An 18,932-nucleotide genomic window follows, 5' to 3' on the forward strand; every position below is an offset into this window, starting at 1 on the left:
GATTTGCTTCCCGACCAAGAAACTGTTGGATTGCATGCTGAAGGATGTCATGCTGTCAAAAGGACAATGTCATCTGCAGAAAGCAGAGATGCCACCCCTGAGCCCCCCACATGGCGCCTTCCCGACCTGCTGACCTCTGCTGCATCTCAACACCCAGTCAATGAAAATCACAAACAAAGGAGGAGGCAAAGCATGGGAGTATAGGAAGATCCAGACAGAGTCCAGAGAGCTCTACGCCACAGCAGCACCAGTACCCCATGATCAACTTATAGTTAAAAATCAATTACACAAAACACTGTCGCGGTATGGGTAGAACAATCATAGAACAAAGAAAACTGTGCCATTTAAAGCATAGTGATATACTATGATTTAAAACAACCCACAAAACTCAAAAGATCAGTGCTATCTCTGACATTCCTCATGACACTATAGATAGGTAGGCATATCTCTAAAACACTGTATATCTCTTACAAATGAAAGGCAATAAAACAACAATGCTAGTAATAATAACATGACAAAAATAATGTTCTTAGTAATCTTGACAACAGTCATAGTAATTTACACACACACACGCACACACATACACAAACACAGATTTAATGTTGTCTTGAGATCAAGGTCATTATTGTTCACCGTAATGTATATCATGCGTAGATGCTTTCATTTTCTATGCTGTTTGTTATTATATTTGATAAGATGCATCGATTACTCAGTGTCTGCACATGACATGACAGGAGTGTAACTTTGTACATGCATGTATTTTCTTAAAAAATAAAAATAAAAATGTCCAAAATAAATAAACAAACACAAATAAATCTATTGACAATATGTTGTACAGCATATTTGGCTGCTGAGGTCATCAAGTTGCTTATAGCAGCATCCCAGCCAAGACTGGTTTTTAGGCAAAAGCACCAATACCAATGTCAGTATCAGGTATCGGGTATTGGGTATCGGGTATCGGGTCTGATACTGTACGGAGTATTTGTTCTTGTGAAAGCTCCCCCGATACCCGGCTAGTATTACGTGACATCGTCTGTCAACAACATTGCTCTCAGGCACGCTGAGAGCACGAGCGATGTGAGTGTTTGAAGATTGTTTAAATGTAATGACATAAAAATGACCAATGTAAGGCAGACTATGAATTATGTTCTGCCAGAATTCTTGGTGATTATTCTAATATGACTGGTCAGACTCGGGACAGAGTCCATGACACCCTCCCACACCACCACACCAAAGACGTCTGTCTCTGTCGCTGATTTTCAACCTCACAGACTGAAGAAGAGCATTAGAAATGAATCTCTCCTCTTTATCCAAAAACCACTACATCAGTTTTGCCTCTGTTAAGCTGAAGAAAATGTCGGCACATTCTAAGGTTGACCTGCTCAATGAACTGAAAGTGTTTTTATAGGACCCTAGTCTGAAAGAGTGATGTCAGTCTGCGCAATTAATAAACTATTTACTGAAATTCTAACAGGAATTAAAAGCAGTTGTACCAAAGACAAATGGAGTCTCACAGTGACTCACTACTGCCACTACACGCACAAAAGTGTCATTACTACTGTCATATTTTTACATTAAGCTTCTTTAACAATAAAGCAATCTCCTGCAAAGGATTCATACAGTTTCATTCTATTCTGAAGACTTGGTATCAATAGTGAATGTGCTAGAACTCACCTGAAGAACCTATCTGCAGATGATATGAGGGGAAAAGAAAAAAAAAAAAAAAGTTGCAGTTGTGTTTGTGTGCTGGCTGTGGGTGTGTTGCGGGTGTGTCCGGGAGGCGACCTGCTGAGGAGCACTAATGACTTTTGTGCCTGTGGGAAAACAAGGGAGGAGCAAACACAGTGTGCGGACCTGAATCTTGTTGGGAGCTGCGGAAAGAGACGGAGTTGAAGGGGAAAGCCTGGTGTTTCCACCGCCTGCCTGCGTTTCGCTCTCTCTCTGGCTCCTTCACCCACTTTCACTGAGCAGCAGTCACTGGACAGAGAAGCTGCACTGTTCCTCCTCCAACCTCAACTTTAACTGTCTTTTTTTTTTTTTTTTTTTCTTTTTTTTTTGGGAGAGGGACTTTGAAAAATCCACGAAACGGACAGGGGAAAAAAGGGAGGGAGGAGGAGAAAACAACAGCAGAATCCCAGGCCAGTTCACAGAAGCATGAGTCCCCTCATGTTCCTGCTCCTTCTGCTTCCACACGCGCTCTTCTCCTCCTCGACGCGTAAGTACCAAACTCAGCAGACAGAATGAAACTTCAGCTGCTTGAAGGCAGGAAGAAGATGGGAGGTGCAGTTTGTTCTCCTGTACAGCATGGCACTGCGTTAAACCCACAGAACTAGTTTATGGTTGGAATTAATAAATTATTATTAAACTGATATAATTAATCTCTCGTCAGTCCCACACATAATAATAATATTAATAACAACACAAAAATATAAGTAATCACAAATCTGTATGAATGGGTGTAGTGGAGGTGCCAGCTATCCAATTAGATGTCTGATTTTAGGTGCAGACTTGTGTAATTTTATATTTTAATCTATTATATAAATGTCAAGTTAGGAACGGTGTGTCTGTATGATGCCACAAACTAATACATCAACAACAGAGATCAACCAAACACAAACAGCTTTGCGGTAAAAAATAGAGACACTTTGGTCGTTCAACCTGATCCTCACTGTCAGGGGGCCAGGTTGGGATTTTAACACAATGTATGTCTCAAAATGTCATTTATTAAATCAACATGCACGCATGTAACATTTTGCACCTTGTAATACTGAATAATAACAATTAGTATCTAGCAGGAGTGAACTACAAATATTGCAATCACTGTTATTAAGTGATATGTTCTAGTCTTTTTTGTAAATATATGCTACTTAAAAAGCTCAAGTTTCACTATTGTGTTCGCTTATATTTTAATTTGAACCTCATCTGAATTCACATAGACTTTTTATATGAAGAAATAAAAAAAATAATAAAATAATGTTTTCAAAAGGAGTTCCCATGGTAGAATTTCTGGACACTTAATTCTTTGTCTGAGAAATGTGTTTTGCCTTGCAGACATTAGATACTCTTAACTTGAAATTAATGCCTGCTACTGAAAATGCAAATTAAATGTAGAAGCAATGTAAGGGAAACTTGTAGTAGTTCTTGAGAGGAGTACTCAGAAAAGTACTCTGTATTTCATTATTTCAAACTATGGAACTTTAATTTGTGTTCAAATAAAAACTCGGTTTGTCTTCTACCTCCAAGCAGTAGTGGTGTCAGGATGGCAATTATATATGTACTGTATTTATCGACCTTTGAATTGTTCTGTTTATATTATACTGGACCGTTTTACAATCAGCAGCCTCATTGACCTTAAAAGTGTCGCTGCACAATAATGCAAAAGGTTTTGGATTCAAGTCCACGCTGAGCCTCTCTATGCTGAGTTTGCACGTTTTCCTGTGCATGTGTTCTTTTTCCACACAATGTGTCTGTCAATATGCATTTGAACCCCGATACTATTTATTGCTTGTGTGGGTTTTTGCATGTTTGCATGTTTCCCTCTGTGGGAGGGTTTTATCAGGGTTCTGTATGCGTGTGTGTGTGTGTGTGTGTATGTGTGTTTTCTCAATCATTTTTGAAGCACAGAAAGTAATATTTACTCTCTAAAAAGTGTTTGGAAGTTGAAGATCGAAGTTGATGACGATAATCAGGGAATAGCAAAATATGGAACTGAAAACTAACCTCTCATGACGGTGTGTGTTTGTGTACGACCTCAGCACACGTAATAGAGCACAATTAATTTGGGGATTCTTACTTTTTGTTTTGAAGTGATTACATTCGACTGCAGCCAATTTACAAGCTTCAAAACATTATTATTTTTTTTTTTTTAAAGCTTTTTAAGCTAATTATAATCTAATTGGAACATTTTCTATCAAAATAATCCAACATGCAGTCATTAGGGGTGACTTTGTGCCTAATGTTGGATTAGGCTAACAAGAAGCTCTATTAGACATGGTGGTGATGCAGCCGATGAACTGAAATAGTTCACCAATGCTGTTGCGTGAAGGAGACGTGAAATCATCAGTGTGCAGAATTTTCTTTATCACAACATTAAGAAATAACCATTTTATGTGTAGCGTGGAAAAACATCAGGGGGGAGGGGCCGGTAATGCATATTGTTGATTATATTTGGAACTAACATGATATTTAAGGCCCAAAGGGGAAACCTCTGTCCTGTCGTCACTGATTTATCCTCAGAGGCTAGAAAAGGTGTAGTGGCGCATATGCTAGAGAGTTTATTCACCGCCCACCTGCTGCACGGTTAATAAAAGTCTACATGTTAACTCGCGTATCTGTAAAGAGGAAGGCCAGTGGTAACATTGAAACACGCAGTGAGGGGGTTTCTCATGGGTATCAATCATCAGGGCAAACTTTATGCCGCAGAGGGGTCACGGTATGGAAAAGCATTCAAGGATTTTTACAGACAGAACCGGGGTGACCTTTGTGAGTGAGCCCACTGAGGCTCCATAAATCCACTTCATTACTGGGTCATAAATATGTGCTGAGCTGCTGCTGCTCTGTTGTGGTGCAGTGTACGCACGCCCGCACGCACGCACACACACACACACACACACACACACACACACACACACACGCACACTCAAATAGATGTTCTCGGGCCAGAAATTTGGATTTGTACGATTTCTTGTTAGAAATGTTACAACTTCTCGTGAGACTGTGTCGGCACTGACTTGATTCCAGCGCCGAAAGAAATCGAACGGCTCAGTCACACGAGCCCACAAACAGATGTTTGGTGTTACTTTAGAAAATCGAAATAATTAAGTTTAAATGATAACAGGGACTCTAACGTGTAATTGAAAATGTACTGACATTGTGTCAGCAAACAGAAAAAAATCTCTGAGGTTATTGGATTGTATATAATGTTTGGGGTGAGGTCCCGAGAGTTTAAAAAGAAAAACTGCATACTGGCAGGGTTATTTTTGTTGGTTAATTAACTTGGTTTATATCATGGGTGTCAATGATTTGGCCCAAGGGCTGAAAAAAGACTGCCCACCAGAGAGAGGGAGTAGTCTGGCCAGAGGACTGACCATGCAAACTGTAAAAAAATTTACCTTTTCATGAGCTGAGACATCAGTTTACTACCGTATAGTGCAAAGAAGCTTTAGCATCAAAGCCGTACTGTGCTGAAGACTGCAGGAATCGTGTGCCCTGAAAAATGACAGACTTTTTAAAGCATTAGTCATGAGAGGATTTCAGATCCTACAGCCTTATTGTACAACAAAAGGTCAAAGTCATTTGTTTAAATTTGGGGTGCAAAAAAATTCAGAGATAAAATTTGAGCTGTAATTGGGGGACATGGTTTTGGACAATTCACTCTGTTTTGAGTCAAGCGTCATTGTTGAAAATAGTATGACGTTAAAACTGCATTTATGTTCTCTCTAAATTTCAACCGGCTCAGGTTTTGTATGAAGATATTCAAGTTAAATGTAGACGGTTTCCGAATGCTCTGGAAATTGAGGGGAAATGTTTTGTAGCATCATTAATTTTACTGGCCCACTTAAGATCAACCTGGAGTGTATGAGACACCCCTGGTTCTTTGGCTTATAATCTTTAATATGTGTGTGTTTCCACGGTCCAGACGTAGCAGTCATCTCCCCTCAGGATCCCGTCAAGCTCATTGGCTCGAACCTGACAGCCACATGCACACTGAGCCCCGGGCTCGGCCCGCATGCAAGCTCCCTGTACTGGACGTTGAACGGGGCGCGTCTTCCCAGCAGCGCCTACAGCGTCGTGTCCTCCGGTGTCCTGAGTGTCTCCCTGCGCAGCCTCAACGGCTCGCAGCAGCAGTCTGGAGACAACCTGGTGTGTCACGGAGGAGATGGACGGGTCCTGGCCGGTTCTTGTCTCTATGTGGGCCGTAAGTGGGGATTGTTTTTTTTTTTAAAGCGTATTGGGATGTGTCATTTTATCCTGGTTTATTGGATGGTGGTGTCTGCTTTTCAAATGACAGACCTAGAAATAATTGCTTTATTTGTATGAAAAAAACGATTTTATTACACTTTTACTTTTGATATCTGGCAATAGACTGCCAATTTGTTCAGAAAATATACCTAAAGTGTATAATTTCAATACTATTTGTGTCCCTTAATGTTTTTTACTTGGTTTAATGTGTGTGAATTTCCCTAAAGTTTGACCGACATCACAAACGTGTAAAATGCAGTTTTATTTCTTTCATGGGTTTAATGCTCAAAAAGTGCATATAAAATGAAGATTGATGTTGGTTTATTTAGAATTTCAGTGATCGTAGAAGATCAAAAATATTGAGAAGAAAAATCATTGAGTTTGCACGTTGAAACCTTCCAAAAGCTGAGCTTCTTTTGAAGAAAGTTGTAATTATTTTTTTTAAATAGTCAAAGTAGTGGTTTCGTGATCACAAGAATGCTGGTGCTTTTATTAAATAAACAAACCCCAGAAGAGTAGAGGTGAAGTCACAGCTTTCAGTGAGTGTATATCTATTTGGACTCTGTTTTGTGCGACTTCACATGTTTTCTTTGGTCCTGTTCAGTGCCTCCTGAAAAGCCAGTCAATCTAACCTGCTGGTCGCGCAACACAAGGGACTTGAGTTGCAAGTGGAGCCTGGGTGGGTCGGGGGAGACCCACATCCAAACCAAGTACACCTTGAAGTACAAACTGAGGTGAGCGTCAACTGAACGTCCCGCAGCAGCTCGGCGGCGATCGCCCCCGTCCAGCATTCGGCAGGTCGACAAGCAAAAACGGCGCACAGCTTCTCATTCTGAACTGTTCTCCACGCCGACGCTGCAGGTGTGGAGAACATCGTGGACAAATACAAACGGATCAGATCAGCCAGCGGGCCTTTCTAAGAAGCAAACCCCCAGAGGTTTATTTGGTCCATGTGTTTATTTTCAGGTGGCATGAGAGAGAGAAGGAGTGTGAAAATTATGGTACAGGGAGCCAACGGTACTCCTGTTACATTCCCCACAATATTGCACTCTTCACGCCGTACGAAATCTGGGTGGAGGCGGCCAATCAGCTCGGCTCAGCTACGTCTGACATCACCACCCTGGACATCCTTGATGTAGGTGAGTGACGGAAGCTTGTCTGTCAATTTGCATTACTATTTTCATCCAAAATGTTAATTTACGTTTCTCTACCCTTTTTCTGGTGTGTTGTTTTTCTCCTGTTTTACATTTGCTGTGCTCGTGGCAGGAAAAAGGGTCATTTTATTTTCTATGATTTACCCTGTCCAAAGCGTTTGATGTGCCAACGCCGTGGGTTCAGGCTAAAAGAAATTACTTAGTTGTAAAATTTAAGCACATAACAGATGACTTTCAGGTAATGACTTCACACGTATCTCCACTTTTAAGTTGTTGTATTGGACATTTTCTTGTAATTTGCCCAATTCTCATGGAGCACAAAAAGCCCCATGGCGTCCAGTGAAGAGCAGATTTCGAAAGCAGTGTTTGTTATGTGTGCGAGAACATCCTCTCTTTGGATTTATCCTCACTTAGGGAGAGATAATTCTGAGGCTTGGAGTGGGTCGGTGGAGTAGGAAGAGGAGGAGGAGGATTGATGCCATATGTATGATGAACTGCTCTGCTATTACAGCAGAAACAAGAGGCTCTGAGAAAGTTTGCTCTCGCTCTGTTTTGCTCTTTGGTTTCACGCTGAACAAATAACGTACGTCGACTAGAAAGCCGCGTCACGCAATGTCAGCGAAGTCAGCAAAGGATGCAGTCACACAAACAGGAAGCACTTTAACAGGACTTTTAATAAGTTTCCTGACTTTCTTTTATGCCGTTGCCGTCTTTATCTCCCCCTCTGTCTTTAAAGCACTCGAGTTGCTTTATTGGAGCGGGTAAATGTTTTATTTAGCACCAGCAGAGGGTACAACATCCTCTCACAGAAAGTACAGCCCGGTCTGATCTCATGCCTACCAGCCAACTGGACAGGAGGTGAAGACGAACCAACAAAGCCAAGTGAAACTTTTTATATCTGAGGACCATGAATACATTCATACATCCAGTGTTCAGTCAGGGTCGCAGCTGGAGCCTGTTCCTGCTGACAACAGGCAAAATGGTTCCCCAGTCCATCAAAGAGGAAACACAAAGAAACATTCACACCTCGAGTCAGCGATTAACTTAACAAGCGTGTTTATGACTTTCGGAGAGTCGTGCAATATAATTCATGTGTGACTCGATATTGATATGTGCATAATGATGTTTCCGTGTGTGTGATGAGATAAGTGTCTCTAATCTGCACCTGTTTTAATTGCCCTCCACATAGACTGGAAGGCTTACATCTGTCAGGTTATATTCCTTTTGGTCCGTCTCTATACAGCTTTCCTTCATACCAGTAAAAATCATGGTAGTAGTGCTTTTAAAGATAGTATTCCAATAACTGGATAGTACTTGTCTTGACATGCACAAATAAAGATCAACTGAAGACACAAATTCAGATGACTATTCAACATGCCTTATTATGCCTAAAATAATCTGACAAATGATGGTACAAAAATAACTTTAAATCCCTGGAATAAAATAATAAAAACACAATAACAAAATAGCGGCACACCTTTCAAGCCATAATGGACTAATAAGAAAATAAAATCATACGGCCAGTTTATGGGGAATTCAGTTGCTCTGACGTCTGCTCCCTCTCGATTGTGAGCGTAATAAAGCCGCACACAAGGCGGCCTCCCAGGATTACATCACAGGCAACAGCGACCGCAGCGTACTCTGCAAAGCGTCAGTCAATTTAAACAAGTCTAATCCTCGAAGAATAACTGACATTTTCACGAATTTATGAAATGCTTTGGACGTGGCCTGAAAAATTAAATAATAAAAAGATTCCCTCCATGTGCTACTGTATTTAGATGGCTCCCAGCCTCATCTATCTTCACTACGTGTACGGTACATCTGCTAACCCTCGTCCTTGTCTGCGCAGTGACCACCGACCCTCCTGCCAACGTGCAGGTGAGTCGTGTCGGGGACCTGGAGGACCAGCTGACGGTCCGCTGGGCCAGCCCCCCCGAGCTCAAGGACATTCTGTTTAAGGCCAAATATCAGATACGCTACAGGCTGGAGGACAGCTCTGACTGGAAGGTGGGTCACACATTCTGACACCCAAACCTGCTGACTCTGCAGCACAGACGTGCCCATCGCTGTGGCTGCTGTAGAAATGTTCTGATCCAGTGAAGGATGAAAGTTTCTAACCATTGCATCGCCCACTTTCGGCTTCTACCTTCGTTATAAAGCAAATCTTGCATTAAAAAACTGAAACTGCTACGAGCAGCTGGAAAATTTAAGAGCCAGGCTTTGATCCAAAAGTGCAGAAGTGGAGCTTTTAGAAACTGTTAGTCTTTCAAACTGTTTCTTTGATGTTTCCGAGCGAAAGCTTCTTATTATTTCTCTGACGTGTACAAACACGGAGCACTTCTTTGAATTCAGGGTTTTCTATTGAACGAGGGGATTAAGCAAATAATATTCAAATGCACTTGAAGCCATTAATATCCAGACTACACTCTAGATGAAAGCAGAACAAAGCTGGAGACAGTGATTAGAAAATATCCTTTTATTGTGTGCCGCAGAAACACATTTATACAAAACAGCGCAAAAGATTTAGGCACTAAAAATAAAGCCAGGCTGATTTTTATAACATTTTCTTTAATGGTCTTTGCCGATAAATTGGAACCAGATTCGGTCGTTACATTAGCTGACATTTTTTAAGGTGTTCGGCAGATAGATCGTTTATTCTTCATTAGTGGATTTAATAACAGTGTCCAGTCTCTTCATGTTATTCCAGACAGACTCATGAGATCAGGGCTCCGTGGAGGACATGCCATCTGTTGCAGCATTAATTCAGATGCTACTGACTAAAGATCTATGCTAAATGTCATGCGGCAGAATGACTTTAGTAGTTATCAGATGCTCGATATGATGTCATAAAAGCTTGGTGGGTGTATTTATCAGAAGCCCCACTGATAATGTTACTGGTGGGAATCTGTGCAAATGTAAAATGCTTGAATTTACACTATCACGATCTTTTAAATAATAAAAACTATCTACCTCTCTTCCAGATCCACTGATAAGATTGGTGTCAAAATGCTTTTTTTAAAATTATGTCAACAAAATATTGTCTTTGAATAACGTGTTATGTTTCCTTAACAGTCTTTGATAAACTCAATAGAAACCTTGTCATTTTTAATAATCAATATAGGAATTTTTTCAGTGTTAGTACAACCCCATAAATTCACTCTAAAACTTTCATTTTAGGACTCTTGAGAGAGTAACAGGAAGTTATGCCATTAAACCATTAATTATCGTAACGTCTTTATTTACTTCTGTCAACTTCTGCAACGTCATTATGGATGTTACAACTGTCAGCTGCTCCGATCTTTTCACTGTGACTCTGATTTGTCCTCATGGAGGTTAAAACAAGGAACACACCAGTTTTAAGAATGTGAGGAGAAAGGACAGATTCTCACGTGGGAAGTAAATGTCAACTGTTGTCTCAAAGATACATAAGTAAAGTACAGACCCCTGAGAGATCCCCCTAAACAGATTATATGAGGCCACAGTCTTTGATTAGTTCACTTTGTATGTAATGTACATGTATGCTACAGTAATGGTGCTGCCAACAGTTTAAAATAGGACTTGGTCTAGAGGGCCACACTGTGGACCTCTGGACCTCGATTTTCACACCCTCTGTCTCAATCTTCTCCCCCTTCCAGGTGGTGGACGATGTCGGTAATCTGACGTCATGTCGCCTGGCCGGCCTTCAGCCCGGGACTGTCTATTTTGTCGAGGTGAGATGCAACCCGGTGGGCATCTTTGGCTCCAGGAAGCCGGGCATCTGGAGCGAATGGAGCCACCCGACTGCTGCCTCCACACCGGGCAGTGGTACGTATATACACACACTTCACCACATGACCACATATATACTAACAGACACACGGAGCGAGGCAGCTGGGCCGTTTACTGGACGTGAGAGTTGGGAAAATGTGTCCAGCATGACTTACGCTAGAACACTATACGACTCTGAGCCCTGATGCCTTTGGCTTACACAGTTTCCATTCTTTTCCTCTACTAGACCACGTTACATTACGAGGACTCCCATATTTCCATTGACTAATTCTCATTATTAAATATCATTAATTAACACTAACCACCTCCCTAGCTACGGTGAAGGGGTGTCAGGATCTCTTCATCCTGTCTCCTTTGTCTCCCTTCCTTCACAGAGGAGTTTCCCTGCTTTCCTTTGGCTGATGACGCTCACAATAACACAGAAGTTCACAAACAAACTATACAAATGAAGTTAGATCATTTGTTGATGATATAATGATTGCAAGATGTGAATCTGAGACGCACCAAACAGATTTTACCATTAGACATTCTTTGGTTTAACTTTTCGGGCGCATGTGACTGATGGCATTAATCTTATTTATCCGAGCAGAAATAAACCCACCGAACAGTTAAAACTCCAGCCCACGTCCTTCCTCTCCTTGACTGCCTCACGGGTTTAATGGTCTTTAAATGTTTCCCAAACATCAGTGGTGCCCATAAATCTTGACCATTCGTTTCTTCCTAATAATCAACCTTTCAATGCCAATTAAGGCCAGAAAAACAACGTTCTTATCCCTGATTCAACATCCTGAACAGGAAGATCCAAACCGCATGTGACCCAGAAGAAACTAAACATCAATAGGCCTCAATAAGCTTGATACCTTGATAGAGATCTCCCAGCAGAGGATTAGAAGGAACTCCAAAGGGCCCGGGGGGGGGGGGGGGGGGGGGGGGCACTTGATAGATTTTTGTCGTGTGCTTCAAAGATTGATCAAGTTAAAAAGCTGGTTGTCAGTCCGTGGCACACACAGGACCTATAAAGCTTGAGTGGAAGCAGGTTTGGGAGCAGATAATGAGTTACATAGGTTATGTGGTATTTACTTCCCAGAGGGAGGAAGTCGTTATCGAGCTCTGTTGTTTGCCATAAAGAATTGATTGTGGCAGACAACGTTTCCCGACTAAGTCAAACACTGGTATGGTCCGTCACCCCCTCAGTTTAGGACATCAAACAAGAAACATCTCTCCACAGCAAAAGTGTAGCAGTGCTTATTTTTATTATTAGTACTACTTTTCCATCATAAATGTTCACCGAAGAACATGATGTTCTACATTCAGAAGCAGTCAGACTTGTGGCATCACTAGTATGTCAGTGTTCTTTGCTGGAAAACAGAATTTTAGGTTCATCAAGAATAATGTAAGTCCCATTAATCCATAAATTATTTTTATCTTTTGTAATGTACCAGTACATTAGTCAATTTTTGCCGTTGCATAGGCATATACATGTCAATAATTTGTATAAATCAAAAGGTTTACAGTCTTGCCGAGATGTTCTTTAACACCAATACTTTGAATTGCCACTGCTAACATACTAAGTAAATAGGATGCTTCCCTTATTTAGATTCAATATATTCTGCTCATCACAGCACAGCTTTTAGTACTGTAATGTGAAAACGACATTGTGTGAAATGTTAATAACACTGATCTTGAAAAGCTGCAGACACATGAGCTCAAAACAATAGTTATCAGTAGTATTTTTTAGATTTACCTTACTTTTATTTTAGTGCAGTTTCATCAGTGTATAGTTTAATATAACACAAAGCAGCCACCTCCTTCTGATTAGCATCCTTCCAAGTTTTATCACCAGACGATTGATCAAATTTACAACCTCCACACCTTTTCTTGAATAAAAAAGTAAATGTAATGTCATTTTGCTGCACATAGACAATATATATAGTTATATAGTGTTTTATTTTGTAGAACACACATTGCATACAATCATACTGATTTCCAATGAGTCAGAAAAGAGTTACGTTTCTAGAGTTTCTACTTCCTCTCACACATCATCAGATATGTTTGTGCTCTATGTATTGCACTGAAATACTTAATTGTATTTTGGTATAAAGTTCAAATATCAAACATGTAATTTGACACCAGAATCATCCTCTTGTAGGCTCATCCATCAAACACAGAAGCAGCAGTCTGAGCCCTGACCTCTCTCCTCCGAGAAGTTACTGAGACACACGGAAGTCACTTTTTGACACTCTGGCCGAGTTTGATAAAAGCCCCTTTGAGTATCATGTCACTTAAGAAGTAAAAAGGAAAAGAAGTATCCGTCCTCTCCAATGTACTTGACGACTATCTGAAAAGGGCCAGAGTATGCAACCATGTGAGCAGCTTGTAAATAATCCATACACCTGCGCCTGGCTGTACAGACTCGTCCTGATTATAACCTTGACGCTGCCTTCTCCTCTCCTACTTCCTTCGCCGTCTCTCTCTCTTTTCCCGCCGTCTCACCCCTCCTCCCTGCTGTCTTTTCCCAGAGCGGCTGCAGACCGGCTCATGTGATCCTAAGCCCGGCGAGCAGAACTCCACCCTGCGGCGGGAACTCAAGCAGTTCTTTGGATGGGTTCGCAAGCATGCGTACGGCTGCAGCGGCATGTCAATCAAGCTGTACGATCAGTGGAGGGTGTGGCTGCAGAAATCGCAGAGAGTGCGCAACCAGGTAGGTAAGCAGAATCTGTCTCTCTACATCTCTTTTTGGTTGCCTCTGCTGCCCTGCATCCGTGTCCCGAGCTGAATTTCTGACCCTGCCTTCGTCAGGCACATGGTCAGCATTTTCACGTACACCAGAGAGGGGAAAAGATCTCTCTTGAAAAGTTCCAGTCTGGACTTTATGATCAGGTGAAATGCGGTTTAGACTTTACCGGCAAAGAAGTGGGAGACATAAAAGTAGATATGCTCTCAGTCAAGCACTCGGATTTTATTACATATTTTAATGAGTGGACTTCTGATCCTCAGCTGATGACCACAACAAAGAAAAATGAACATATAAATGTAATTAACAGCCTGCCATAATGTGTTCCTTTTGTGTTTTGTTTTGTCTTGGCACGAGGATCCCCTTTTCACCAAAGTAACTCGGGCCAAATGGCACGCACAGCATCAGGATCCATGTGTGTTTATGTGACTGTGTGAAGAGTTCCGATCCTTCAGCCGCATCCTCTGCAGCTCAGTCCTTGAACTCACAGAAACCTTTCGCCTACCTGACTCGATTAGCTTAGCAGTCTACGGATTTTTTGTTGTTGTTGTGTATTATAGGGCGTAAGCTGCTGCCTGAATAATGTCTTGTTTCACAAAGTGTGACAGGTTGCCATTGATTACCCTGCGAGAAAGGAAGCTGGAGGCTCTGAGAGCGCCGCAGAATAACAAAGAGATGATGCAAAAAGGGGGGGGGGGGTTGGGGGTGAAAGTGTCAGTCAGACAGAGTGATTGTGATTACTGGAGATAACATAGTCCTTTTTTTTTTTTTTTTTTTAAACTCTTACCCCAGTACAAACCATCTGCTTTTGTCTTTTCAGATACGACAAGAGGATAACTCATAGCTGAAGCACTCGGTACGGCTGTGGTGTTTAATTCAAGAACAGCATCGGGAAACACTGACGGATTAGTGGTCCGGAGAGTCCCAGCTGTGCGAGACGTCCAAGTCCCCCGCCTGAGGGATACTGCAGTGTTTGGTCATACAGGCTGGAGTTTAAGGAGCCAGAGTGGGAGATAACTCAAACAAGACAATGCAACCTTTTTTTCTTCCCTTTCCATAGTCGCAATCTCTTTCTTAGATGTATTTGCAATAAAATAGAATATTCAGGTGTATTGTAATACCCAATTTATTCTAGGAAAGACAAACCTATTTTTAATCCAAGACAAACTTGAAAATCAAAGCAAATCTCATTAAGTGAGATTATTTTGAGGCTTATTATCTCTATTAATAATACACCCCTGTTCGCCAACATTTCAAATAGATCGGAAATTGAGGAATCGTTAATGGAAAGATAAAAAGTCATCATCAATCGTGAAGAGGCCATTTTATATAATGGGATTTTTTTTGCTTTTTAATAGAAATGTACATACTATTCTGTATCTAGCCAAATCCTTGTATAACACTAATTGCTTATATTTTTGTATACTGAATATTTAAGGGGATGTTACGTCTAACTTATCGTCTCATACTGTGTATAATGTAAAGGTCAATTATTCAAAACCAAATGTATTTGTTTAAATGTTTTTATTATTTAAAAATACACGTTATCCACTAAGCATAGATTGAGTTTTCCAACGTTTTTCTCCCCCCATTTGCTAAATACATTTCGAACCGACGTAAGCACATTTTTCTTCTCTTTTTGTGTTGATTCATGCAATAATACGAACACACGAGTACAGACAGAAACACACCGAGCCAGAATGTAAAAGCCCCCCTGGGTGGGAATAAGACTGCAGCATGGAGCAGGGTGGGGCCAGAGGGGGATCAATAAGTGCAGCTGAGGAGGAGTGCAAGATGGAAGTTGCAGCGTACAGAGTCGACCTGTCAGCTCTGCTGTCTGCTGATGTGAGAGGGCTGGAGCAGGCCTACAGGGAGTCCACTGTCAATCACTCTCCTCTGAATCATATTTAAAATCCTGCATGATCTCGCTCAGGGCCTCTTTGTTTTTGATGATTCTAGACGTGGGGAAGACACAGACACGTTTATTTGAAGGCTGCGGCGCTCCTTTAAGGTCTTCTGTGCACAGAAATGAAACTTTGCTGGTATTGAACGATGGACTGTAAAATTAAGAGGAAGCGCGTGAATGTTGTGGCGGTTTTTGCTGCCAGCAGCAAGTTGAAAGCAAGTGAATGAGTGAAGGGGTCAGCGGGGAGCAAAAGCAGTAAACGGAGGAGGGGGTAATAGCTGCTCTTACTCGTGCTTGATCTCCTGAATCTTTTCTTGACAGTCCTCATCCTCCGGGTGATCCTGGGCCTGCTGCCTAGCCAGCTGCAGCTGGGCTGTCTGCGGAGAGGGTACTTCACATAGGATTTATGCAAACCACACATCAGCAGAGGACCGAAGAAAGACGGGAGGATGAACCCGGGGATAATAGGAGCTTTATACGATTACTGGAAGAAGGACGGTTAATATTATGGCAGCCTATAAAACTTCCCACAAAAGGGCAAAGCATCACTTCTGAACACCAGCTGTTCAGAATGTGGATGTTCAGGAATGTGGGCCGTAGCGAAGCAGCTACATTTTCACCTCAGCGTGACTCTGTCCAGCTATCATCACAGACACATTTCCCATCTCTGACTTCCAGAAGAGCCACATAAATTATTCATGTTCAACTAAATAACGTCCACGGTTCGGTCCTGAACTTTCCCTCATCAGAAGCACAACGCGCAGATTAAATCCTCCGCCACTGTGTGTTTTAAAATGTATAATATTTAACATAATGTTTAATAAACTCCTGAAAGAGAAGGAGGGACAATTTGCTTCAAACTGGAAAAAACGGCTGTGAAATGTTTTGCAGACAAACTCTGACTCCTTGTGGTGAAAGAGTAGAATTGTTGAACAACAGAGGGGATGAAGTATGTGCACTCTTTGCATTCTACTGTTAAAAATGAACCAAAAAACGAGGTCAAATGAGTTCAGCTCATTAAATACTTTGGGGAAGGATGGGGGCAGCGGTTGTCACTTTTGCCCCATAGCAAGAACACTTTCCATTCAATATTCTCATGGTATATGCAAGTATTTACACACAAAAGCCTTCATTTAAATCCTCTTGGTGTTTTTTTTTTTTTTTTTTAAATAATTGTGCCACCATTCTTAGATTGCCCCCCTCCAAAACGTGCAATATGTCTTGCGATTTTATATTTTGATCATAGATGAGCAAAAAAAAAAAAAAAAAGTTAAATACAGTAAACAAATAGGATTTCTTAGGGGGAATCAGATAAGGGGGGGAAAGAATTTTAGTGACCTTTTCTTTTTCATCCAACTCATCATACAGTACCGGCACATGGGAAAACTCAGATTTTACTTTCTTGTTGCCCTCTGGGCACAAAACTAATGTGTTCGCCTACCAGTTCAAGTTTTTGCTTTTCTTTGCTCTGCAGTTTCTCGATGTGCTCGGAGAGGTCTGCTCGGTCGAAGTCCTGGTGCAGTCGCCCCTTAATCTCCAGCACTTCCTTGGAGATGCCGCAGAAAGCCTGCGTTATCTCATGGACCAGCTGTCGGTAGTGGTCGAAGTCATATTGAGGGCCCGTCCTCAAGTAGGCCTCGTGTCCCCTGGAAGGCATTCAGCAGCCAAAACAAGGAGACAAACAAGAAGAAAACATTCCCTTTGAGTTGTAGAACTCACAGTCGTTTGCATGAGTACTTTAATGATGCGACATTGAAAACGGGAGGGAAAACGTGCAGACAGGAGACATTAAAAAAAGTCAAAGTGGATTATGTGTGTGTGCGCGCTCTCGTGCGATGATTCGATGACTTCGATTTACCCGTCTAATAAATGTGCTAGTCTATCCAGAACAGCTTCAGTGGATCTTGGACCTGAATTCTAATGCGTCCTTCGTTCCACCGTTTGAATAAAATATCTTTCAACAGGTTATCTCCTCATTTTTAAGACAGCCGTGGAGAAAGCAGTTAAACACACAGTCCAACATCTCCCACATGGTGTTGCAGTGAAATTTGTTGTTATTAACACAATGCACGGGGCTGTCCAAACCAGACTTTTTAAAATCCATCAACCTTCATGTTCTTGATGCCTGCGTGCTCAGGACAAACCATCATCACGACGTCACAGTCTTCAGTGGATCAAAGTGACGTGAGGATACAGTCGTCTGAAAATCTGACTGCACTTCACTTCTATCTGTCGCACAGTCGAAACACAAAGTGTCTGAAAGAAAAGACCTTTACAATGAGTGCTTTGTCAGACCTCAAACAATAATTCAGTTGCCAAGACGGAGGAAGTGGCTACAAAAAAAAAAAAAAAAAAAAAGCTCTGCACAAACCCAACAGTGAGAAATGAAGCGAGTTCACTTCAGAAGTGACGGCTCTGAAAGACGCCCTTTAAAAAAAAGGTGGATATCGAGGTCATAAACCAGGGCAAACAGTTAAATGAAAAGGACAAAGATGCCAACGATTGCATCTGCGAAATCAGGACCTGGTTGCTAAAGAACCTGCCAAGAGTAACGACAACTGGTCGAGCCACTGCAAGTTCAGAGAGAGCCAGATGGCTGCTGGCAAGAAAAGCACTGCAGGAGCATCAGGGCAGGGAAATGCAGACCATCACGAGCACTCTGCACTCCAGGGGGGGAAAAAACCATGCAGACCTTAAAAAGCATGTTTCTCCTCATTTCTCCTCCTGTATATGCAGGACATTGTTTAACGCCATTATGTGAGTGTTTAGGTCCAAACTTACTCATCAAAGAGCCGGTAAGTCTCCACTCGCTCAGACTGAAGATGGTAAAACCTCTGGATGAGAGATTTAAAGTCAGTGTGGACCTGAAGAAAAGAGAGAGAGAGAGAGAATGAAAATGAGAGAGAGAGAGAGACATACAAGAGAACAAGAATAACAGTCACAAAAGGGTTGAGTCATCATTGATTATCAGCATTTTAACCCAACTCCTCCATAAAGCAAGCTGAAGAAACCCACATGATTCACTTCGTTAGTCTGCTGTTGAGTTAGCCTGTTAGCCTAGCACGTGTTAAAGTCGCAGCATCGAGGCTCTGGGAGTTGAACCATCAAACACTCACCATGTCGGTCTTCTGGTAGACGCTGTCGGTGAGTTTCATCGCTTTATTAAGGGAACATGTTTGTATTTCATGAAGTTAGGTCGTTGTTTTGCTCCACTACCTGATTCAGCACCACGCTCACGCTACAGGATGTGACGCAACGCGTGAATCAGTTCTCTTCAAAATAAAAGGATCCATTCGACGCCACCTTGGACTTTTATTATGAAAAAGTAGTGACTAAAATGTTTCTATTTTTTTGTGTTGATTGCAAGATTTCGTTTTCTTTATTCTTTTTCTTTTTTTCGCAATTCTGA

The 18,932-nt window shown here is 41.6% G+C and overlaps 2 protein-coding genes across 3 annotated transcripts; one reads left to right on the forward strand and one right to left on the reverse strand.

Moving 5' to 3' along the window:
* Nucleotides 1-1,841: 1,841 nt before the first annotated feature.
* On the forward strand, nt 1,842-15,241 carry crlf1b (cytokine receptor-like factor 1b). Of its 2 annotated transcripts, none has more exons than XM_080474104.1 (8): nt 1,842-2,215; nt 5,639-5,917; nt 6,566-6,695; nt 6,928-7,100; nt 8,965-9,122; nt 10,751-10,919; nt 13,403-13,584; nt 14,438-15,241. In XM_080474104.1, the coding sequence occupies exons 1-8, from the start codon at nt 2,155-2,157 to the stop codon at nt 14,459-14,461; spliced, it is 1,176 nt and encodes a 391-aa protein (XP_080330230.1). In that variant the 5' UTR covers nt 1,842-2,154; the 3' UTR covers nt 14,462-15,241. The 2 variants fall into 2 exon arrangements, with proteins under 2 accessions (XP_080330230.1, XP_080330231.1); XM_080474105.1 differs by having other exon boundaries at nt 1,875-2,215; nt 13,403-13,588; nt 14,438-15,176.
* rex1bd (required for excision 1-B domain containing) lies at nt 15,151-18,789 on the reverse strand. The gene is made up of 5 exons (XM_080474122.1): nt 18,640-18,789; nt 18,305-18,387; nt 16,965-17,169; nt 15,812-15,900; nt 15,151-15,572 (listed from the first exon to the last, which is right to left on the reverse strand). Exons 1-5 carry the CDS (start codon nt 18,676-18,678, stop codon nt 15,500-15,502), a joined length of 489 nt encoding a protein of 162 aa, XP_080330248.1. The 5' UTR covers nt 18,679-18,789; the 3' UTR covers nt 15,151-15,499.
* Nucleotides 18,790-18,932: the final 143 nt, after the last annotated feature.

Source organism: Lipophrys pholis (assembly GCF_963383615.2).
Source record: "Lipophrys pholis genome assembly, chromosome: 10".
In the NCBI taxonomy this organism is placed as follows: domain Eukaryota; kingdom Metazoa; phylum Chordata; class Actinopteri; order Blenniiformes; family Blenniidae; genus Lipophrys; species Lipophrys pholis.